Source organism: Lonchura striata, chromosome 23, assembly GCF_046129695.1.
Source record: "Lonchura striata isolate bLonStr1 chromosome 23, bLonStr1.mat, whole genome shotgun sequence".
Lineage (NCBI taxonomy): Eukaryota > Metazoa > Chordata > Aves > Passeriformes > Estrildidae > Lonchura > Lonchura striata.
Genome location: NC_134625.1, coordinates 2635452 through 2658442, shown reverse-complemented (window position 1 = coordinate 2658442; position 22991 = coordinate 2635452). Strand labels below are relative to the sequence as shown.

At 56.8% G+C, this 22991-nt stretch overlaps 2 protein-coding genes across 5 annotated transcripts in view; one reads left to right on the top strand and one right to left on the bottom strand.

The window, feature by feature from the left end:
• The first annotated feature begins 560 nt into the window (after positions 1-560).
• ST3GAL4 (ST3 beta-galactoside alpha-2,3-sialyltransferase 4) lies at positions 561-15144 on the top strand. Of its 2 annotated transcripts, XM_021525753.3 has the most exons (12): positions 561-750; positions 5212-5281; positions 11683-11755; positions 12256-12325; positions 12878-12961; positions 13068-13165; positions 13525-13585; positions 13828-13923; positions 13999-14188; positions 14286-14429; positions 14512-14655; positions 15058-15144. In XM_021525753.3, the coding sequence occupies exons 3-12, from the start codon at positions 11740-11742 to the stop codon at positions 15142-15144; spliced, it is 990 nt and encodes a 329-aa protein (XP_021381428.1). In that variant the 5' UTR covers positions 561-750; positions 5212-5281; positions 11683-11739. The 2 variants fall into 2 exon arrangements, with proteins under 2 accessions (XP_021381428.1, XP_077644101.1); XM_077787975.1 differs by lacking the exons at positions 561-750; positions 5212-5281 and having other exon boundaries at positions 9436-11755; positions 12256-12337.
• A 1584-nt stretch (positions 15145-16728) lies between these two features.
• The window catches only part of KIRREL3 (kirre like nephrin family adhesion molecule 3), a 384768-nt gene continuing 378505 nt past the window's right edge, over positions 16729-22991 (bottom strand). For all 3 annotated transcript variants that reach the window (XM_077787972.1, XM_077787973.1, XM_077787974.1), the window contains 2 exons: positions 18139-18225; positions 16729-17236 (listed from right to left, as the gene is read on the bottom strand). In XM_077787972.1, coding sequence (XP_077644098.1) covers positions 16793-17236; positions 18139-18225 — 531 coding nt within the window. In that variant the 3' untranslated portion in view covers positions 16729-16792. The remainder of the gene's footprint in view (positions 17237-18138; positions 18226-22991) is intronic.

Genomic DNA, 22991 nt, shown 5'->3' with positions numbered 1-22991 from the left:
GGACGGGCCAGGAGCGGGGCTGGGGGCTGCCCGTCCCGCGTGGAGCTGCCTGCTGTGCATTGCTCCGCTGGGCTGTCCAGCGACGGTGGGTTTGACCAGCTGCGGCTCCCTCCCCGTGCTTTGGCTCGGGGAAGACTGGAAGGGGCTGGGGACTCCCCACTGTGTCAGCTCCTTGTGGAGGACTGCTCGGTCCGAGCTAGGCTGGCGATCTCCATCGGCTCTTCCGTGCCATCCTGAGGATGCTGGGATGCTCCTGGACCATCATGGGATGAGGCAAGAGGTGCTCGGAGGTGGGATGCAGTGGTCCCAAGGGATGGATGGTGTAGGGCTGAAGGAAGACTCCTGACACCACACCAGAAGTTAGATCCACAAATCCATGGAAGGATTTCTGCGCCGTTTTGGAGTTTTGGCTTCTATTTATTGCAAGTCAGAACAACCCTAAATCACCAAACCACGTCTGGATATGACCGTGCAGGAAGCTGGTTTCCTATCCCCTGTTTTTTGCAGGTTTAAAAACACATTATCTGTGCTGAAGTTTGGTTCTTCTCTTTAATCCTGGGTCTGTGAAGGAGGCTTTAACCTGAGCTCACGCCGTTGGAATTCCCTGCTGCGCCAGGGAGAGAGAGGCTCCTTGCCTTCAATCGCTTCCAGATGCCATTCCTGTTCTGCTCTTCCCCTTGCAAAATGTCTCCCCCAGCCCGCCGAAGTTTTCCCAGCCGGATTCGACATCCCAATATCCGGCCAGGCTGAGTAAGCTGAGCCTTAATTTTTTAACCAGAGCCTGATGCCAGTGGTGAGAGGTTGGAACTCACCCCGTGGTGTTGCACAAGCCGGAGCCCCGGGGTGGATCCTCCATCGGGGTTTGAGCTGCTTGCGACATCGGGTGGTTTTTAAATTTCTTTTAAAATGGAGGTAAATGAGCTGGGATGGAGTTTGGGGTTTGGGATCCCTTGCTGCACCCTCTGCCCACATTGCCAATGGGGCAGAGCTTCCCTCAGCCCCAAAACGGCAGGAAACTGAGGCAGGAGAGTGCTGGGCAAGAGTTGAGGAGTCTTAAACGCTGCTCTGGTGCTTTGCTGATGCTGTGTGACCCAGCCAGCCCAGCATTCCCACCATGGGTCATAAAACACTGCTGGATGGGGATTAAACCCCCAGCACAGCAGCTCTGTGGATGCTGGGCTCATCTGACCCCCCTGGCTTGTGGTCTGGGGGTGAGATTTTGTGACATGAGCATGGATCAGACCTGTCTGTGTTGGGAATGGAGGAAAGCACTGAAGCCTTGAGGGGAAAATGGGAAGTGAGGGAGAAAAATGCAGAGAAGGGGGATGCAAGTGAACTTTGGGAATGCAGGACTGAACAGGACTAGGGTGTGGGAAGTGGGACGGTGCCAGAAATTAAGGGCAGAGAGGGGCTTTAGGGGTTAAATGTGGTGCTGCCTTGCCGAGGGCTGGGAATTCCTCGGGCCCATCCCTGTGCGATCACCAGTGCTGCTTCCAAACCAAAAAATAGACGGGGAAAAAAAAATCACAAAGAACTGTCTGTTCGGGCATATTCGGGCTCAACAGGTTTTGCTCCTGGGCGGGGTCTGGTATTTGGGATAGGGGAACCGAGGGTGGCCAAGAGCCCAGCTGTCAGAGCAGGCTCTTTATGCAACAAAAAGATGCGATTTGTCCTCAGAAATCTTACCCTGGGCTTCTTTTCCACTGCCTTTTTTCTTGTGGGGTGACGGCAGCCCTCAAGGGCTTGGGTGGTGCAGGCAGTGTGGGAAGGGATGGGCAGCTCCTGATGAAGGTTTGGGGAGCTGGAGGGGATTTTCAGTTAAAATATGGATGAACACAAGGTTTTGGAGCCCCAACACCTTGGCACCTGCCCCAGGACCAGGTCCCACTGACAGAGCCCTGAGTCCTCCTCACATTTGGCTTCTTCAGCTTCCTGGTGGTCCATTGGCATCTGCCCTGGAGCTGGGGCTTCCCCAGCCCCTTTGCTGCCTAATTAACAACCGTTGCTGCATAATCCCCCCTGCATTTACAAGTTAAATCGACAGATTATCTGTATTATGCAAATGCAGCTTTAAATCTTAATTATTTATTTGCATGGGGTGTCTGGAAATCAGCAGCACTCAGCCTGGGGATGCTGTTCTCTTGGAAGTGCAGACTTGTGCTAGGAAGTGAACCCAAAGTAGGCTTTTTTTGGTATGGTGGGTGATGCTCAACACCCCAGCTTGGGAATATGTCTATTTTTTCCTTTAAATTTTTTTGGGGTGGGGGGTGGTTATTGTGGGAGGCTCATCCTTAAATAGCAGTGGTTTATTTTTAGGTCGGTCGCTGCTTTGGATAATCCGGCTTGGCTGGGCAGCTTTGCTTTTCTTCCCATTCTCGGGGATTTGATAGAAATAGTTTTATTAAATGATTTTATTTTTAATAAAATAGTTTAATCAATGTAATAAATTATTAATATAATTAAAGAAACATAGAATTTAAGGATGGGGCTTCACCTGGTGGTTGCCCTTTTGTGCTGTCCTGGACAGGGAGCATCCACCGGGATGACCATTAGTGAAACCTCTTCCCAAAGTGTAATTCCCACACTGGAATTACAACTTTGTCTTGGCCAGAGGGTGGCTGGGAAGCAGCTGGATTATCTCCCATGAAATACTTGCTGAATGAATAAGCTGCTGGTCCCGGGGCCATAGCGACTGGGGTGACGTGAGGGATGTGCCGGGCTTGGAAACACCTCGCTCCTGCCAGCTGGAGACGTTTTCTCTGGAGGAGGATGAGCTCACCTGGATTTTATTCCCCTCCCAGCCTGGCTTTTGCTCTCTCCCCCCTCGGGAGGTAATTTTAACAGAGGGAGGCTGGCGCCGGCGATGGAGCACCGAGGGACAGACGGACGGAGAGGGACAGACAGACGGACGGCTGCCTCCCTGCAGGTCTGGCCAGAGACTCATCTTCATCTCCCCCTCCCCTGTTTGAACAGCCCTGCAGAGATCTGGTCCTCGATGGGGAGGATGGTGACAGGAGGAATTTGGAGGCTCATCCCTGCCCCGTGTGTGTCCCCTCCTGCCTCTGGAATATCCATTCCTGCCAGGATGCTCCTACACTGGGGCTGAGCCCCTCAAAGGGCCAGTTCTGGCTGGCTTTAGTCTTTAGCACAGGAACGGATGTGCTGGCTGGATTTTTGTTTTCTTTTCCTCAAAGCCATGAGCATCCCGGAGGCAGATGTTGGGGAGTGGTCAGAAGGTGCCTTTTTACCCCTCAGATTTGGAAATTATTATTTAAATTATTAAACTGATAGGCAGGAGAAGCAACTGAAGCTAGCAACAGAGCTGGAGAAGGAAAGGAGCAAAATCCAGCTTGTTTAGGGCTTCTTGAGGGGTCTGGGATGTGTGAAGTTAATTTCCTGCTGGGATCAACTGCTGGATGGGTTGAGCTGCTTGCGGCACGTGGTGGAGACAGCAGCTCCTGACCTGGTGGAGACTGGAACTGTGATGGGACTTTTCTGGACCTGGGAACATCTGATTGCATGGGCTCATGGCAGGGAAACCACTGGGATGGCTGGAAAACAACCTCGGGAAGAGCAGCAGCAATCCAGCTCCTGGCTCTTCCAGTCGAGCTGGAAAGACCAGCTCAGGGCAAGACCTGGGATCCACCAGGATCCTGCCTGGCTGCTGTGCTTTAAGGTACAGCAGTCTCCTTCTCACCCAGGGCTGCAGGATCCTCCTGGAGCCCCCAGGCAGCTCTGAACATCCTCATTTCCACAGGCAGGGGCTGATGCTGTGCCATGAAATGCTTTAGCAGGAGCTCCCTAGGGAGAGTTTAACCTTGTTAGTGGATCCTATAATTCACAGCTCTAAATGAAAAGGCTCTGTGTCAGAAGCAGCAGTGTTGGATGCTCAGGTGGATTCAGGGCTTTTGGAAGGACCCTGGTGCCAAAGATTAATTTTGTGGCCTCAGGTGCATTTGGTTTGGCTGCTGATTGCCCTGAGCCCTTGGGATTAATTGCCTCTCAAGGCAAACAAGGAAGAAAAGGTTCTTTGGGCAGAGAGGGAAGATATGAAACTGGGATGGAGCCATCCCTGTCATCCCAGGGCATGTGCAGAAAGCCTGATCCCTGGCAAGAAGGATCCATGAGAAACCATCTCAGGCTCCTGGGTGGTCTCCATCCCCACCCCTTGGACAAGGATGTAGCCCTCTTTGTTAAACTAATGGGATATTAAGAGAGGAGCATGCTGTGGGGAAGGCTTGCACCTCTCTCATCTCTGCTTTTCCTAGCTAGAAAAGATGGAGAGAGGTGAGGAAACCTCTGGCCCTTCAAAGCTTTCCCTCGGAAGCACCTTCCCTGCCAGGGCTTAAGGAGCAGCTGACAGAGAGAAGCTTGGCTTCCTCATCTGCATCACTGTTTCTTGCACTGAAATGAGCTGACATTCCCTCTCGTGTGTTTTTTTGGGGGGGGGCATGGCTGGCACATCTCCCTGTGCCCCATCCATCCCAGGGGCACAGGGAGAAGAGCAGAGCTGCTGCCCTGGGGCTAACCGGGGCAGCAGTGGGCTCGCTCCCCTGCCTGCCTGACTTACCTGGGAGCATGACTTGGGATCAGAGCAGAGAGGCTTTCTCTGAGTGGCAGCATGGCAGGAGGGTTTCTGTGCGTGGCGTGGTCTCTCGGCAGGATTTTCCTCCCCCAAATCATAAGGATATTACAATGCTGGGCTAGGATGTGCAGTTTGGAAACTTTTGGGGGAAAAGGCGCCAGAGATGCGGGAGTGAGGAGCGTTCTCTGTGCAGGAGGGCAGGAAAGCTGCATTCCCTTTTCCCTGGGAAAGGGCACTGCTCCATCTCACGGGGTCTTCCTACAAGTGCGAGCGAGTCACGGGAGGGGATTTGGGTGAGAAAGGCCGAGGGATGTCGGGGAAAGCTGCGGCGAGGTCCGCGCTGCGCTTGGCCGCGCCGCCTCCTTAAGAGCGGCGGGGAGCCCGGCCCCGGGGCGCCGCTGCCGGCCGAGGTGGGTGGGAAGGGGCTGGATTTTCGGAGCTGGGAGGCTTTTCGGAGAGCTCCCCCTCGGCTGAACCTGTGCGGGCTCGCCGGGGCCGCGCTGGCCCGGGGCGGGCTCCGCCCGGCGCTCCGGGCCGGGGATGCGCAGCGATCCGCGCATCCTCCAGCGCCGGCGGCAGCGCTAAGGATGCTCTCTCCTCTCTCTCCTCTCGCTCTCCCTTCGCAGGGGAACAGAGGACGGCCGCGGGGATCCCGCCGAGCTCCCGCCTGCTCCGCCTGGACCGAGAGGACGGGCCGTAAGTAGCCGTGACTCGCTGCCAGCTAATCCCCGCCCTGCCGCGACTGGTGTCAGCCTCTCCCGCCGCCGGGGATGCAGGAAAAAGTCTCCCTGGGATGGGGATCCTCCTCCCTGCGTGGGTTAACGGAGCACCGAGGTGATGCTGGGGGGTGATTTGCTCTATACATGAGAGAAAAGAAGAACCCAGGGGATTTGGGGCCGACCAAATCAGGCTGTGGGGTGTCTCTGGCAGTTCCGCTCCTCTCAATCTGGTGCAAAACAGGAAACAGAGGAGAAACCGTGGGGCTGAGGTTACACGTGAGCCTTGCAAGGGGGATGGCAATGGCATGCAGCTTCTGAGCCCAAAAGGGGACCCTCGGAGTCAAAAGCCATTGGGAGCAGGAGCTCCCTGCAGGATAACTTAGCCCTGGAGCTTGATGTCCCTTAATTTCCCACCCCTTTTCCCAGAAGAGCTGGTGCATTGCTTGAGTTTGGATTGGGTATGGGCTGGAGCATCTCGTGGTTTAGTTGGTTTAGTTTTTACCTTCTCGAACTGTAAGGGAGTGGTTCTCCCAGTGGGTGTTCTGCCTGCTGCTCCCAGGAGAGTGAGGAGAGGCTGCCAGCACCCTGCCTGCACCCCCAGCTCACTGCCTTCCCTTTCTGCTGCTTTTTTGGGGGGAGATTTAACCCAAAACACGGGCTCAAAGCTGTGTTGCCAAAGCCACTTTTGCTGTTGCTGCTGCATCCCTGGCTGATCCCTGAGGATGGTGATACCGGAGAGTAAACGCGGCACCGAGGTGAGTGTGGCAGCAAGGGGGGTAGGACGGGGCAGGTAGGAGAAGAGCGTGCCTGGATCAATGTCAGGGGATCAGGGATGAAATCCCACAGGATTATCACTGCCCTCATCTCCTTAGCGGGGCTTCACACCCCATGGGTGGCTCTGCTCTCTTCAGCAGCTCGGCCATAACCTCCAGGTGTAGCGAGCTGCATACAGCAAGAGAAGGTCTTTATTTTAGTGTTTCAAATAGCAAAAGAGTTATTAAACCTATATAATAAAAAATAATAATAATAATATGTAATCTCTTAACACTGTAGCTTAACTGTAGCCCTGTAGCTCTGTGACGGCCTGAGGTTACCCCAGAGCAGTGAGATACACACATAGCCGGTGTTTTGGGGCTGTAGGAAGGGATTTGTGTCCCCTCCCTTTGTTTTTTCTGCTACATGGATTGAAAAAAACATAGAGGGAGAGGAGAGGATGGAGCCAGGGCTGGTCTGAATTGCTCTGGAGCACATTAAAACCAACAGTGCCATGGGAAGACAGAAGCAGCTTGGATTTATCCTGAGGACCTGTCACTGTGAAAATACTTGTTGTCCCTGAACTTATTTGCTGTTGCCACCTTCAAAATTGCAGCCTGGTCATGGGTAAATATTTTGTTAATACTCACATGCCAAAGAGGGCTTGCTTCCCCTATCGTAAATCTTTGGCTGGGTTATTGTGTGCCTGGGATACCATGGTAAAGGAAACAGCGCTGCCACTCCGAGTAAGAGGCAATTAAGATTCCTTTAAAGATTCCTTTAAAGTGACTCGCAGGGCTCTTAAAATAGGATAAATGTGGGTATCAATGCACGGGCTGGGCTGGCTCCACACCCTCTGTAGGGTCACGCCCAATGTCCAGTGGAGTTGATTTTTGCAGTAGTGTGCCCTCACGACCCTCTTCATCCCCCCAGCCCGCGCCACTGCGGCTCCAGCTCTTGACATTGCTCTGCTCCGTGGTTTTTGGAATCCCTTGCCCCCTCCCAGCATCCCTGGTGCCCCCTTGGTATCCCTCTCTCCCTGCCATGCAACGTCTCAGATCTGATCTTGGGCTTGCACTGGTGAGGGTTGCGATCCCACAAGGATTTTCTCTCCAGCTTGGAAAAAAATCTCCCCAAGCACCAGGAGCTTGCAGCAACCGGGGCGAGGAAGGTTTGGGATGCCAGGCTGGGGATTTGGGTGTCTTTGATGCTCTGCCAAGCCCAGGCAGTGCCTGCAGTTGGCTGGATGCTTTCCCTGCAGGATGGCCCCCGGCTGCACTCGGGCTTGGCACGCGCGGTTGTGCCGGGGCAGCTTGGAAGATCCCGGGGCTCTAAACTGCTTCTGTGGGGGTCCTGGCTGTCCTCCAGGGAGCACAGGATCTGCCCTGCTGGTTCCCAAAAGCTCCATGTGCCCGGGAAGCTGGGGAGAGATGGTGTGGCTGGGATTGAAGGGTCTGTGCTGGCCTGTCTGTCTGTCTGTCCGTCTCCCTTTTGTTCCCACTGCTGCGAGTGAATCCTTAGAGACTGCCAGGGCATCCTTTGCTCAGGTGCTATCCAATTCTCCTTCAGTTAAAAATAAAGATGTGGTTTTTTGGGATAAACTGTCAGAGATGCTTATTTTTCAGTGAGCGTCCTTCTTACCCAGGAAAGCTGGAGCAGGCAGTGGGTGGCTCCGTGTCCCGTGGGCATGTGGGATGGGACGGTGGGAGCACAGGAGATGTGTCCTTGCCTCCTGTCATGCTTTTCCCAGCCCATAGGTTACCATGGAAACAGAAAAGTACCAAAGCTGCTGGTCCATGATGCTTTGCCAGGATGGCCTGGGATCACCATCCATCCATGCTGGGATGCTGTGGAGGAATTTATAACCACTCCCCACATCCGTGCTTGTTCCGTGCCTTTAAATTCCTTTTTTCCCCCCCTTTTTTTTTTATTTTGGCTGGGAGCAGCTTGGCAGGTGCTTGCTTCCACTTTGTGGATTGACATGCCTTAAATCTGGAAATGTTGGAGCCATTGAGGCCATGGGGGGAGATGGGAATGGGCAGATGGAGATACAGGGATGATCCTCTCTGCGTTTCCTCCCTGGCGGGAGGGTTGGCCTGTATGGGTGTTGCTGGCATCTCCCAGAGGAGATGGTGAAACTGGGAGGCCAAATGCTGCTCCAGGTCAGAGGCAGACAGGGAAACTCCACGAGGCTTGGACATGAGCTGCCTCTGCAGCATCCTGGGATGGGGCTTTCCCAGAACAAGGGGTGGGGAAGGGAGTGAGAGATGGGGAATGGGCCACGGGCCTTTTGGATTCTTTGTGCAGCGATAATTGCAGCCCCGGTGCAGTGGGGGTGCATCCTGCTACATCAAAGAAGGGCTTTTCCAGGCACTTCTGCCAGGTGTGGGGAGCTGAACCCAGCGGGGACTTTCCCCCCAGCTTCAGGCTCGGTGGGGCAGGCAGAGCCCTGGAACAAGCCTGGGGAACGAGGGTTGATCCCAGCGAGTCTCTCCCTGCAGGACAGGGAGGCTGCAGCATGGGATCCAGGGAGGATCTGAGGGGTGCTGTGATGGGACACAGGTGCCAGGGGACTCTGAGGACATTGTGGGGGACCAGGGATGCTGCAGGAACAGGGATACTGTGGGACTGAGGATGCTGTGAAACCAAATTCCCATGAGGTGCTCTGAGGATACTGTGCTGGGACGAGGCTACTCGGGGGGCACTGGGGATGCTGTGGTGGGACAGGGATGCTGCAGGAGGCTCTGAGGGTGCTGTGGTGGCACAGGGATGCTGCAGGAGGCTCTGAGGGTGCTGTGGTGGGACAGGGATGCTGCAGGAGGCTCTGAGGGTGCTGTGGTGGGACAGAGATGCTGCAGGATGCTCTGAGGGTGCTGTGGTGGGACAGGGATGCTGCAGGAGGCTCTGAGGGTGCTGTGGTGGGACAGGGATGCTGCAGGAGGCTCTGAGGGTGCTGTGGTGGGACAGGGATGCTGCAGGAGGCTCTGAGGGTGCTGTGGTGGGACAGGGATGCTGCAGGAGGCTCTGAGGGTGCTGTGGTGGGATAGGGATGCTGCAGGAGGCTCTGAGGGTGCTGCAAGACTGGGGATGCTGCAGGAGGCTCTGAGGGTGCTGCAAGACTGGGGATGCTGCAGGAGGCTCTGAGGGTGCTGTGGTGGGACAGGGATGCTGCAGGAGGCTCTGAGGGTGCTGTGGTGGGACAGGGATGCTGCAGGAGGCTCTGAGGGTGCTGTGGTGGGACAGGGGTGCTGCAGGAGGCTCTGAGGGTGCTGTGGTGGGACAGGGATGCTGCAGGAGGCTCTGAGGGTGCTGTGGTGGGATAGGGATGCTGCAGGAGGCTCTGAGGGTGCTGCAAGACTGGGGATGCTGCAGGAGGCTCTGAGGGTGCTGTGGTGGGACAGAGATGCTGCAGGAGGCTCTGAGGGTGCTGCAAGGCTGGGGATGCTGTGGGGACCAGCAGGACCCTTTGGCATTGCTGCCTCCAGTCACCCCACAAGGAGGACACAGGAGCTGGCTCGGGGTGTTCAGCAGTGCTTTCAGCAGCTGCTCTGGTGTGGGCTGTGGATCTGGGAGGGCTGTGGGGAGCTTGAACTCCTTCCAGAGGCACCAGGGGTGCGGGGGCAGCTGGGTGTGCTCTGCTTTGCACCGCATTCCCTGATCGCTTCACTAAACAATGCTGCTTCTCCTCAGGGATTATAAACCCATGTTTGCCTTAGAAAAGTTTTGCATCAGGCCCAGCTTGTGCATACAGGCCTGGGAAAAGATCATAAAGCTGTCAAAAAAAAAAAAAAAAGTAAAAAAAGCTGGTATGTGAAGGCAAACATTGTGGGCAGAGCAGATTTTCCCAGTGCTTTCACCGCTGGAAGGGGTGAAGTGTGCTTGGTTGGGTGTTTTGGCACCCAAGGATGAAGGTGGGGGGTGAACCTGGTGCTAAAACCAGGTCCTGGTGCCCAGCAATTTCCCAGCCCTGGGCAAGCAGGCCCCCCAGAAGCAAACCCAGCCTCCAGCTGAGGCAGTGGATTTCCCCTTAGGGCTTTTGTGGCCAGTTTTACTAAAAACAAAACTCCCCAGGAAGCACAAGCTGCCTTTTACTTTCCCCTAATTTTACTTTTTCCAAGCAATTGTAATATGTAAAGGGGTGAGACTCTCCCTGTGCCTTCTCCCTATATTGCTCCCACCTGTGAGGACCCAGCTGTAGTTTCATCTTCCCAAGCAGGAGGGGCTTGTTGAGCTGGAAATTCAGATGCAGGATGAGAGCCAGTTGGGATGGGGGGTTACTTCCCCTTTCTGGAACCCCCAGGAAATGATGGGGCACAATTATCCATGTTTTATGAAGGAGAAGTGGTTCAGAGGGAGGTGTTTTCCTAGGGGACCTCCTCACCTGCCCCGTCCCTCTGCTGCCAAATGGACACAATTTTCTTTTTCTAGTGTCCTGTCCCGTTGCTTTTAGTGTGGTTTAATTGTCCTCAATTGCCTTTTAATTGCCCTTCCTGCCCTTTTAAATTAATTTTTCTCCTGCCCTTTTAACTTCAGAAGTCCGTGGCAGGGAAGGGAAGAGCCTGGCTCTTGTGGAACCTTCTCTGGCCCCGTTTCTCTTCATTCCTGATGCATTTTTGCCCCCAGACCTGGTGTTTGACTGGCTGAGGCCGTGGCCTGCCGGGTGTTTGGCAGGTGCCAGGTTTGTGAGTGGCCCTTCCTTGGGCAGGGATGGGGTGAGGTGGGTGTCCTTCCTTGGCAGGTGAGTAAACCCTGGAGGCTCTGATGGGCAGGCTCTGCTCGAGAGTTTTGCATCGCCCTGCCCCATGTACACCTTTCCCCTTGGCTGGCATTCAGCACACCCAGACGTGTCTGGTCAGAGCCTGGAGGAGCTCAGTTATCAGGGGCAAAGCCAAGCCCAGCTCTGAGCCTGGCTTAGAGCAGGATTCACCCGGGGAGCAAAGCCTCCCCTGGACCCCAAAGCTTCTCCCACCCGGTGAGTTCATTTTCTGTCCTTGCTGTGTCCTGGTGGGATGGGAGGAGCTGATCCTGGGATGGATCCAACCACGGCTCTTTGCTCCTTATTCCAGGAGTGAGAGGTTTCAGAGGAGCACAAGAGAGTCCCCACTTCCCTGGGCAGTGTTTGTGTGGGCACTAAGCTCCAGCACCTCCTTTCCCCAGGCCAGGATGGGTGAATCCAAGGCGTTGGAGGTTCCCAAAGTATGTGATGCTCTTTGGTTTGGTCCTGCTCGGCTGCTCCTGTCCTTTCTGACTGGCTTTGTGGTGGCACATTAACTTTGTATCTGCTGGTGCCAGGTGGATCCTTAAGCTGAGTTTAAAGTCTCCTCCATGGTATTTGGTGGATGAAACCCCATTGGGAGCTTATTTTTCCTCTCTAATTATTTTTTTTTCCTTTGGCCTTTAATCTGCAGGGCTGAAGCTCCTTGGGAAGTGCTGCTTGTTTGGCTTTGATAAGCTCTCTAAACCAACCTTTTGGCAACAAAGAAATGTGAATTTAAAGAAATAAATCCTTTGGGGAACACTTGCATCTGCTTGTCTGCAGATGCAGATGGGCAAGCGGGGGGTGATGCCTCTTGGATGGGGTTTTAGGATCAGCTCCGATGGTTTTTCCATGTTTTCCTGCTGCAGGTGACCAGCCACAATGAGAGCTCTGGCCCCCGCCTGATCCCTTTCCTGCTGATAAAAATGATCAACAAGTCCCGTGAGTCCCACAGGGATCCCGTCTGCCTCTGTCCAAGCAGGGATGGGGAGCCTGGGGGATTTCTATTTGGAAATCTGGGGGTTGGATGCTGCTTTGCTGTGGTTCCAGTTGGGTGATGGAGTGGTGGGATGTCACAGGAGGAGGTCCCAGTTTGGGTTTGGGGACCTTGATCTCTGGGCTTGGACACCCGGAACTCCTTGGACTTTGTTGCACAGAAATGGGATGGAGACACACGGAAAAAGGGATGTTTGCCTAGGCTTTGATAAAAAGCAGTCAAGAGGAAAGAGAAACGTCACAGGGGCTTTAAACCTGAGACAAAACCACCTGACTCATGTTAGAGCTGCTCCTCTCTGGGTTGTGGTGCCAGCCAAACCTGCTCCCTGAGGAGAAGGCTCTGCCATCCTGGATCTAGCTCAGGATGCTGTGGGACCCCACGAGCAATCATCTAAACCCCATGGCTGACACTGGTTTATCTCTCCCCCTCCCCTCTGGGCTTGCAGGAGGGAAGATACTCGGGGTGCTGGCGCTGTTTCTGGTGATGGTTTGGTACTCGATCTACCGGGAAGACAGGTACATACAGCTGTGAGTGCTTCTTACTCAAGTTTAATGGACCTCCTGCCCTTTCCTTCACTCCTGGGAGGCAGCTGCTTCCTGCCCATCCCTCACAGGGATGCCAGAGCATGGCAGAGTCCCTGGATCCAAGGGGACTGGGGAGGTGGCAGCATCCTCGGCTGCTGGAGAATGGGGGACACAAGCGAGGTTCCCCCCCAGTGTGTGGTGGTGGTTGGGCTCTGCGGGGTTTTTTGCAAATGCTGGTGCTTTTCTGAGCCCGGGAGGATGGGAAGCTCTGCTCTCTTCCCAGTGCCAGCGATGCTGATGGAGATGGGGAGAGTGGAGTGTGAGGTTCATGAGCAGAGCAAGAGAGACCTCTTCTGATGCAAGGCTGCAAGCCCAGCAGATAAATGCCCAGGAAGTGCCAGCCTTAAATCCGGCTGGAAATCTCTCTCTCTCACAACTTGAATCCCACAGTGGGGGTGCCTGGGGGTGCCAGAGCCCCTCTTGCCAGGAGGGGGCTGCAGAGGAACGGGCATCATTTGATTTAATTAACCTCTTCCTTTACAGCTTTTATTTCCCTGTGCAAGAAAACAACAAGACAACGTGTCCCCTTGGGGAGGTGGAAAAGAAAGCGGCGCAGCTCATCGGGAAGTGAGTTTCGGGGCTGGGAGCAGGGAGTGGGGGGGATGCAGAGCCAGGACCCCCCTCCCTGTGCCATCCTTGATCCCAGTCTCACTGACCCTTTGCTCCTTGGCAGCTACACGAGGGACCACCCACTGTTCTTGCAGCTGAAGGATTATTTTTGGGTGAAGACGCCGTCGCTCTACGAGCTGCCCTATGGCACCAAGGGAAGTGGTAAGCCTGACAATGGTCTGTGGGGTCTGTCTGTCTGTCCTGCTGCTGCTCCTGGGGCTTCAACTTCCCTTTTCCTAAAGACATCTGCAGGTTGATTTTGTTGGGGACTATTCCCAAGCTATTTTCTTGGTTTTTAGACTCTGCAGCGAGTATTTTCTCACACATTGTGCCTCTTAAAAGAGTTTAGGGTGGGCCAGGTTTTACTAAGCCCCAGAAACAGATTATCTGCTTGAAATCTGGATTAACAGTAGGAGCAAATTCGGCAGGGATGGGGCAGCACTCAGAGTGTTGTGCCAGGCAGGAGCTGTCTCCCTCACCTTCCTCAACTTCCTCACCCTGTCCTTGTCCTTGCTTTGCAGAAGACATCCTCCTGCGCCTGCTGTCCATCACCCACTACTCCCTGCCCGAGAGCATCCAGAGGTAACACTGGGGTGGGTTTAGGGGCTTTTCTCTCTTTTTCTTCATCATTGCTCTCTTGGGGGCGGTTGAAATGTGTCTGTTGAGGGCCCAGGATTTGGCAAAATGAAGCTCTGCAACCCAGGGGTGGTGGATGGAGCGTGGGAAGGTTTGGAGACTGGACAACACCAGGTTGAACCCCTGTGGTGGTTGCAGTCAGCCCGGCTTTGGAACAGGCCTGGTTGAGACAGGGTTTTCTCCGGCAGCCTGAAGTGCCGGAGGTGTGCCGTGGTGGGCAACGGCCACCGGCTCCGCAACAGCTCCATGGGGGACACCATCGACACCTACGATGTGGTGATCAGGTACAGCCCCGAGCCCGGCCCTCTGCTCCCCCAGCACCACCCGCAGCTGGGGCTGACGCCTGCCATGTCCCAAAGGCTGAACAACGCCCCGGTCCATGGCTACGAGCAGGACGTGGGCTCCAAGACCACCATGCGCCTCTTCTACCCCGAGTCAGCCCACTTCGACCCCCGGGCCGAGAACAACCCCGACACGCTGCTGGTGCTCGTGCCCTTCAAGCCCATGGACTTCCAGTGGATGGAGGCCATCCTTAACGACAAGAAGAGGGTGAGTGTGGTGGGGAAGCGGGTCCAACCCCTCCCTGGCTGCTCCAGACTCCGGCTGTCATGCCACCCCACGCCTGGGGACATCTGGCCTCTTGCAGGTTCGGAAAGGGTTTTGGAAACAGCCCCCACTGATCTGGGACGCCAACCCGGAGCAAGTGCGCGTCCTCAATCCCTACTACATGGAAGTAACTGCTGCTAAACTGCTCAACCTCCCCATGAAGCAACCACGGAAGGTCAAACAGGTAAGGGGTGGGGATGGCCAGTCACCCTGCACACCCCGACGGGGGTCAGCTGTCCCTGAAGGCTGTGGCTCTGTGTCCCCAGAAGCCCACCACAGGGCTGCTGGCCATCACCTTGGCACTGCACTTCTGTGACCTGGTGCACATCGCGGGCTTTGGCTACCCCGATTCGGCCAACAAGAAGCAAACCATCCACTACTACGAACAGATCACGCTCAAGTCCATGGCCGTAAGTGTGTGCCCCACAGTTTTGTCCCTGTTCCCCCCATTTTTCCCCCAGGAGGTGGGATGGCAGCCCACAGAGCAGTGCCAGGATGCTGAATGGCACGGGAGGCTCTTCCCTCTCACTCCCTCCCATGATGAAGGTTGAAGTTCACCTTTGGATGGTCATCATCCGACTTCTCTTGGTAGCCAAATGTCTTTGGAGGCACGGGGAGTTGGATCCATCCCCAGTTTATGTGTGAGAAGAGCTCGTGGACAGGGGGATTGGGTGGGGAGGGTTCTGTCCCTGCTTTTGGGGGGCTGAAGTCCCTGCTGGTGGGGTGGGCAAGGTGGAGGGCGGGAAGGTGTGAGGGATGGAAGGAAAGCGCGTGGCCCAGACTGGTGTCACCCCCTGCTCCCCGTCCCGCAGGCATCAGAGCACAACGTGTCCCACGAGGCCGTGGCCATCAAGCGGATGCTGGAGCTGGGGCTCGTCAGGAACCTCACCTACTTCTGAGGGCGCTGGGGCTGCGCGGGGACCGTCCCCCTCAGCGAGGGGACACCGTGCCGCGCGGTCAGGGACGCTGCGCTGGCACGGCCGGAGCGACCCAGGGCACAGCATCGTTGCCACCACGGCCTGGGACTCCCGGAGCGGGGCCGGGGCTGGGGGCCGCGCTGGACCGCGGGTGCCCAGGGTGGGGCTGCTCCCAGGGGTGCGGGGAGCCCGGCGGGGCCGTGCCCAGCGCCTTTTCTACTGACGCACTGAAGCTACCGAGGACTTGCAGGGGGTTTTTGGGGTACGGGGGTCCTCCCTCCCAGCAGGCCTGAGGGGGTGAGTCAGGGCAGGAGCCCTTGCCCTGGACATTCTCTTTCCCTTAATTCCCTCATACACTGACGAGGGCCCTGCTGAGGGGCTGATTTTGGGGTCCTGGCCCCTCCCCTCCCCCCCCAGGGAATGGGAGCCTTTAGAGGCTAATGTTGCCTCCTCCCTGCCCTGGACCTCCCCCCAAATATTTAATTCCCTCCCTTTTTTTTTAATTTCCTTTTTTACTTGGCGGCCCTGTCCTGTGCCTTAGCGCTGGTGTAGGGACTCGTCCCCACAGCCCCCCTGGGTGGGGGCACCCTGGGGTGCTTGGCTTTCGGGATCTGCCAGGGCCCTTTGGTGGTGCAGATTAATTTAATTAATTTAAATGCTTATTTATGGTGGAGCTTTCACCCAGGGCCCGCATGCCACTGGTGTCAGGGACGGGGGGGCCTTGGGTGGGCGGGTGTGTGCTTGGCTGCAGGGGTGGGCATTTGGGATGTCCCCTCACCATGGAGGGGTTGACTGGTGCCTTCTCCCTGTTGGTGTAGGGTCCCCTCTGCCCCCGTGGGGCTGCAGGTGTCGGGGGGACCCATGGATGGGGGTGTTGGGGCTCATGCTGGCACCCAATAAAGTCCTGGTGAGGCTGGGATGGGCTGGGTGCTCCTGGGGCACGATGGGGGGTGTGAGGGAGTTTGGGGCTGTGAGGTGCAGGGAGGGTGGCCTGTCCCCATGCCACTGTGTCCCCGCATCCCCTTACCTGTTGTGACGCCCCATCTCCTGGCTCCCACGCTGGGGTCCCAGCTGCCCCGTGCCTCAGTTTCCCTCCACCACCGGCCATTTCTGCCCCCATGGGGCCTGCCCCATGGCACACCCGGACTCCAGGCCAGCTCTGTGGCAGGGAAGCCGATGTCCCCGCGGGGCGGCCACCAGCCCAGGCGTGCCACGAGAAACACCTCTTGTATTGACCGCGGTGCCGCGATACAGCGTGGAGAGGCCCTTCCCGGGGAGTCCCTGTCCCACCGCTGTGCCCACCTCCTGTCCCCACGGCGGGACCCCCCGAAACGGACTCTATAAGTACGGACACCGAACAGCACGAAGGGAGGGGAGGCGGCGGGGGAGGGCAGCGGGAAGCGGAGGCGAGCGGCGGGGCTGCGCGGCGGGGACGGCTCCGCGGGGCTCGGCGCGTCCTCGGCGGGGTTGTGCTTAGCGTGTGCCGGGGAGGGGGTGCTCGGCCGGCCCCTGCCCGCAGCCCCGCTCCGGGGGCTGGAGCCGGCCTCTGGCCACGCCGCTGCCGGCGGGCGCCACTGTCCGAGCGCGCAGCCACGGCGCCCACGCGGAGGGTCCGAGCGGCCCGGGGCGCTCAAACGTGCGTCTGCATCCGCCTCTGCAGGGGCCGGCTGGGGTCCGAGTTTTGGGAAGACGACTGGGAATGGTGGGAGGAGGATGCGGAGGCCTTGCTGGCCTTGTCGAACTGCACGTAGCCGTCCTGCTTGCCGCTGCTGCTGATGCTGCTGTCGCACTGGGTGTCGAGGAAGGAGCTGCTGTCGCTCATGGAGCCGCGCTGGAACTCGCGCTCGCACAGCTCGATGGAGCTGCTGCCCATGCCCAGCACGAAGCGCTGGCTGTAGTCGTAGAGGCGGCTCTGCCCGCTCAGGGTGCTGTAGATGTTGGTGAAGGACATGCCCGTGGGCACCCGCTGCTTGCCGGCCGGGCGCAGGTCGGCCGGGCAGCCCGACAGCGAGATGGTGGGGGTGGAGTGGTGCTCCTTGAAGGTGTTCACGCTGTAGTAGCCGTTGGTGGGGTCCTGGGGAGTGGGAGAAGCGGGGCAGGTTGGTGGTGGCCTCCCTGGGTACCGTGGCATTTGGAGGTGCCCACCCTGCCCATTCACCCAGGACATGAGAGACTTAATCAGAATCATCGAATTTGCTGAGCTGGGAGAGACCCACAAGGACCATCCAGTCCCACTCCTGGCCCTGCACAGACACCCCAAAAATCCCACCTGTCCTTGAGAGCAGTATCCAAACCCTCCTGCAGCTCTGGCAGCCTCGGGGCCGTGCCCATTCCCTGGGGAGCCTGGGCAGTGCCAGCACCTCTGGGGGAAGAGCCTTTCCCTGATATCCAACCTAACCCTCCTTGGTACAGCTCCAGCTGTTGTCTCAGGTCCTGCTGCTGGTCACAGAGAGCAGAGATCAGAGCTGTCCCTCAGGAAGAAGCTGCAGACCCTGATGAGTCTCCCCTTGGTCTCCTTCAGGCTGAACAAGCCAAGTCACCTCAGCCGCTCCTCTTATGAACCCTCCAGACCCTTCCCCATTTTCATAGCCCCCCTTTGGAGGACACTTCAACCTCCAAACCATCCAGCAATGCCCTCTTGTGCCACCAGTGAATTCCAATCAGCCCCCTCCAGGCCGGGACACAAGGGCCCCTTGCCCACCACTGTCCTGGCAGCACAGCACCTAAAAGGTGCTGGGGCCACAAGACAGTGCCAGCATGCCAGAGCCTCTCTCCCTGCACAGGGACAGCCCTCTGGGACAGACCAGCACTGGGGACATGGCCCGAGGACATGGCCTGGCAGCAGCAGGGCTGGGTGAGGCACGAGCTGGTTCTGCCCAGGGAGGGGTTCCCAGCACAGGGGTGCAGCCAGGAGTGACGGGGGGCTCTGACCCCATCTCTTCACTGGGGACAGAGACAGCCCAGGATCCAACTCACCTTCAGGTTTTGAAACTCCTTCTCCTCCTCCTTGAGCACCTCGAGCTGCTTCAGCACCGAATCCTGCTGGAACTCCCCCCGGTCCATCTAGGGAGGGACACAGGCAGGGGTCAGCATCCCAGCAGCGCCTGACCCCGGGTTCTCATCGCCCCCAGGCCATGTGGGCCGAGCCCCACATCCACCAGCAGCCCCAGGGCACTGGGGAGTTGCCACCAGCTGGATTCAAGGCTTCCCCAGGGGTGTCCCAGCAGCGTCCGAGGGCGGACGCCCCAAAGCCACACAATTCCCTGGGTTACACATTGTTTTTCCCCGTTCAGGACAGAAAAAAGCAGGCTGATGCAGAAAACGAATTATTTACCGAGGTAAGGGTTGGGGCTGCACCCGCCTGCCCAAAGCAACACCCCCAAAATCGCCTTGTTGGTGTTTTTGTTGGTTTTTTTGGTTTTTGTTTCCCTTCTTTTCATCCTTTCCTCCTCAGCTGAACTTGGCCGCCTCATTAATTTTCCTTTGAAGGCTGGCTGTGATCGGGGGGAGGCGGAGAGGAGGGGCAAGGTGCACGTTAATTACACCACAGCTTTAATTACCCTTCCTCCAGCACGCGGGGCTGTGCAGGAAGCAGGATAATTATCAACCAATTCCTCAGTTGCCTTTTTTTAGCTTCTCCCGTATTCACCGGACGCCTCCAGCCCTTCTTCCCTGGCATCACAGCCCCACGCCAGCCCCAAAATCCCCTTTCATTGCCCAAATTTCCTCTTTAAGATGGTAAGTGGCTGTGGAAATTCACCCCGCGGCACTTGCTGTTCATCTCCCGAAAGCCTTTGATGTGGCTGTTAAAGGCAATAAATTAAAGTACCTGAGTTTTCCTAGGGAAAAGAAAGCCTGTATCAGCCATTGATTTACCAGGATAAATACAAGTGTCGCCGAGGATTAAACGAGTGCAGCTAAAATGGGACGTGGAGAGTTTTTTTGCTCTGCCAGCCCCGGCGACCCTCTCGATCCTCTAAAGCATCTCTGCAAAGGCTGTTAACCCTATCGGAAGGGTTTAACAGGTCCCAGCTCGGAATGAAAACGAAAAACCACTTGCAGGGCCAGACCCCAGAGATGGAGAGGGGAGAAGGGAGGTGGGAACCAAGGGAACAATCTCACTGTGACCAAATCTCCCTGGAATTCATGTCATGTTTGGTGGGGTGTTTGAAGCCACTTTATTGAAGCCATTTATTTTATTTAAGCCATTGAAGTGATGGTGGGAGTGATCCAGGTACTGGGATGCTCCCTGAGCTCCGCGGGGTCCCTGCCTGTCCCCGACTCTCCGAATTCGGCTGCACCCCGTGGATTTGGGGACTGCAGGGAGTCTCCACATGAGGTCCACAACGCACCATCACATCAGTGAACCTCCAAACCCCCATTACAGCCGGTCACTGGCGTCAACTTCATTAAAGTTTTACACCACTAATTAGTGGGCGGTGGGATCCTCGTTAGTGTGATTTCCGCTTTGTCATCACTGAGCAAACACCGGCAAGGGACTGATGCTAACTCAAGTTCACTCCATCACCAATATTAACAGGGATTATGAAGGGGAAGAGGGAAATAGATGGAAAATGAGAGCAGAGGTGTCTGAGTGCCCTGGCGTGGGATGCCCCGTGTCATTCCTGGACATTTTTCCAGAGCCAGGTGACAGCACCAATGTGCTCGCGGTGCAGACGGCTGGGGATACACCTCCTGTCAGAGCCACCATTCCCTGCTGCCAGCGCCCTTCCCATCCTGGCAACCTCATGCCAGCACTCCATCCTTCCCCACGCCCGGAGCAGGGGTGCAAAATCCTGCCCGTGTCCAAACCTCGCCGGCGCCTCCTGGGTCAGCGTGGCTGAGGGATGTCACCAAAAAACTGCAGCCCTGCATCCCTGAGCGCCACTGCCTCGGTTTCCCCCGCCGCAAAAGGCGGGGACCCCCTCCAGCTGCTGAAGCATCACCTCAGGCCGGCTGTGCTGCTCTCCCCGCCCCGGGAGCGGCTCCTGCCGAGGAGGGACCCCCGCGCCCGGGACAGCGGCTGGACCAGCGGGCAGTGCCTCCCGCTCCGCCCCGCCAGTGCGGAGCTCTCCCGCCTTTCACGCCACCAAACGAAGCCTCCGAGATGGAGAATCCGACAGGATATTAAATTCTTGGCTTTCATTAGTGGACACAATATGTTTTTTTAAAATGCTGCTTCAGGTGCTTGAGTATCCTCCAGACCCGGCGGGCTCGAAGTGCTCCCCCGCCTCGCTCCGGGTTTAATTACAATATTCCCGGCTGCTTGGGTGATTGGATGCACCCGGCAGCGCTGGTGCGGGCCAGACGCTACCAGGGTGAGGGATGTTGGTGACAATTCTCCAACAGCGACTTCCTTTGCTCCCAGGGAGGGAACGAGCCATGAATAAAGAACCCCTCTGGGAATCCCCAGCTCGGTGAAGCCTCATCACCTTCAAACAGCGGCTCTGGCCTCGGTCGCCTACCCGCTGGCTGAGTGTGGCTGCCCACCGCAGGAGAAGCTGCCTTGTCCCACCTCTCCCCAAAATCCTGCTTTGGGACGGGCTGGTGCGGCTGGAAGGAGCCGGCTGGGAGGGAGGGATGTTCCCCGAGCCTCCCGGCGAGGCTGGATGCTGTGGAGACGCAGACCCGGCTCTGACAGCTCAGGGCTGCCGCTGCTTCCCATGGTGGCGGTGCCAGTGGCCGCTGGGCACAGGGAACACGTCCCAGCCCCCGGGCACGGGGGGAAGGCAGAGAAAGGGATGCTGTGTCCACTGGGCTGAGCGTAGGAATGAGCCTCGCCCAGAATGGAAATTCTGCTGCTTTGATTTTTCCTCTTCCACAGGGGTCTGAGCTGAGCGCCTGTCTGGGAAAGGTGTCTGGTGCTGATCACCTGTGAAGGCTGTGAACAAACTAGAAACAGCCCTCGGAGCAGAGGAACGGCTTTAAGGGGACAGGAAAATAAAAACCTATCACTGGATTGATTATTTTAACTGTCCCACTCCAAATATGAACCACAGGCGATGCCTAGATCTGCCTGGCCACAGTGGGGCATGAACGATCCAGAAGGGATGAACGATCCAGAGGTGGCGATCTCTGGGATGCCCCTGCCTGCCTGACACTTTGGGATCGTCTCTGACTGCTCATGGCAGTGGGGACGGCTCCTTCGGGATTATCAGCCCCGTTTCACAGGTGGCGAGGCACGGGGTGCGTTCAGCCAGGAACAAACCCAGCCATGGCGAGGGAGGAGCTGTGCCACGCCGGAGCTGATGCTCTTCATCCCCCTCCTCACAGCCCGGGCTCATGCGGCTGTTGTGGTTTATTTTCCCCCGGATCAAGCCCTCCATCAGGCTCTTTTGCCTCCGGCCCCTCGAGCTGGCAGCCTTTTCCCTGCCCGTAGGCGCTGCCTGGCAGAGCAGCTCTCGGAGCAGGGGGTGGGAACGCCGCTGAGGCAATGTGAACATATGCAAATCAAGCAGCGTGACGCGTATCCTAAGGTGTTAATGAATTTATAGATGCATGAATAATTACTTGTGAAAAGCACGGTGAGCTGCCGAGGTCACAGATGGCTGGAGAATGACAAAACAGCGTCTGGGGGGACAGAGTCGCGCTGGCACGACTGGGGCAGGTGGGAAACCGAGAGCCAAGGCACAGCCACGGTGCTGAGGAGCCTGAAATTCAGCAGGAGCAGCTCAGGCTGTGCTGGAGTCGGGGGCTCGGCCGAGAGGCTGGGATGGGGTGAGGATGGAGAGCTGCTTGTCAGCGCGGCTGCTCCTCGTTAACATCCCCGTTAATGACCCCGAGCCCCCGGCCTGGCAGTGGCACTCACAGCCGCTGTTAGACTGCAAAACGCTGGTGAGGGCGAGGAGATCATCTCAAGGGATGGAGATCATCTCAAGGGATGGAGATCATCATCTCAAGGGATGGAGATTATCTCAAGGGAAGGAGATCATCTCAAGGGATGGAGATCATCATCTCAAGGGATGGAGATCATCTCAAGGGATGGAGATCATCTCAAGGGATGGAGATCTCACAGGATGCTCGGAGAAGGCAAATGGGGAAGCAGAGGGAATAATGCTGGCGCCGGGAGAAGGGAGAGCTGCAAAGTTTTGGGGTGGAGGGAGGGAGGTGCTGGGCACTGCCCTCCTCCTCCTCCTGCTAAAGAGGCCTCATTGCTCCTCATCAGCAAGGAGTTTTTAACTCGATCCTTCATTTCATTGACAGAGTTGGGACATTTTATCAGGAACCTGTTTGGCAGCCAAGGCTGGGTGTCTGATGGCCAGAGGAGGATCCAACCAACTGCTGGACACAGCAAAGATGTGGATGAAGGACAGAGGGGGGTCTCTGCAGACTCTGAGGAGAGAAGGAACTGGGGACTATTTCCTGGGAACGTGCTTGCTGAGGGCAGATGAGGGAGGGGAGGCTTTGATCCAGGCAAGGGAGGGGGCTTTGATGCCTTATCCCTGCAGGTGGGATGTCCCAGCTGTCCCAAACTCTGCCAACATCAGGGTCAGAGATCACAGACCATCTCTTCCAGCTCCCGAATGATGCTGATCCAAGGATGTAATTTCCAGATGCTGTATTTTTGGGAAAAAATGCCTGGATTTGGCCAGGAAGGGGGAAGAATTGCCCTCTTCCAGTCCAGCCAGGCTGTGAGTCTGTTGTGTCACACCCAAAGTGCTCGGCTTTAAACAGTTCCAGTGTGCCGTGACCAAACTACCTCTCACCAGTCTGGCTGATAAACCCAGGAGCTCCACAACCTCTCCCTGTAAGGCATTATTTCCCAGCTCTCAAACAAATATTGTCATTTTTTTTCTGCACCGTTTCCACCTTGCCAGAATCCTCATTGC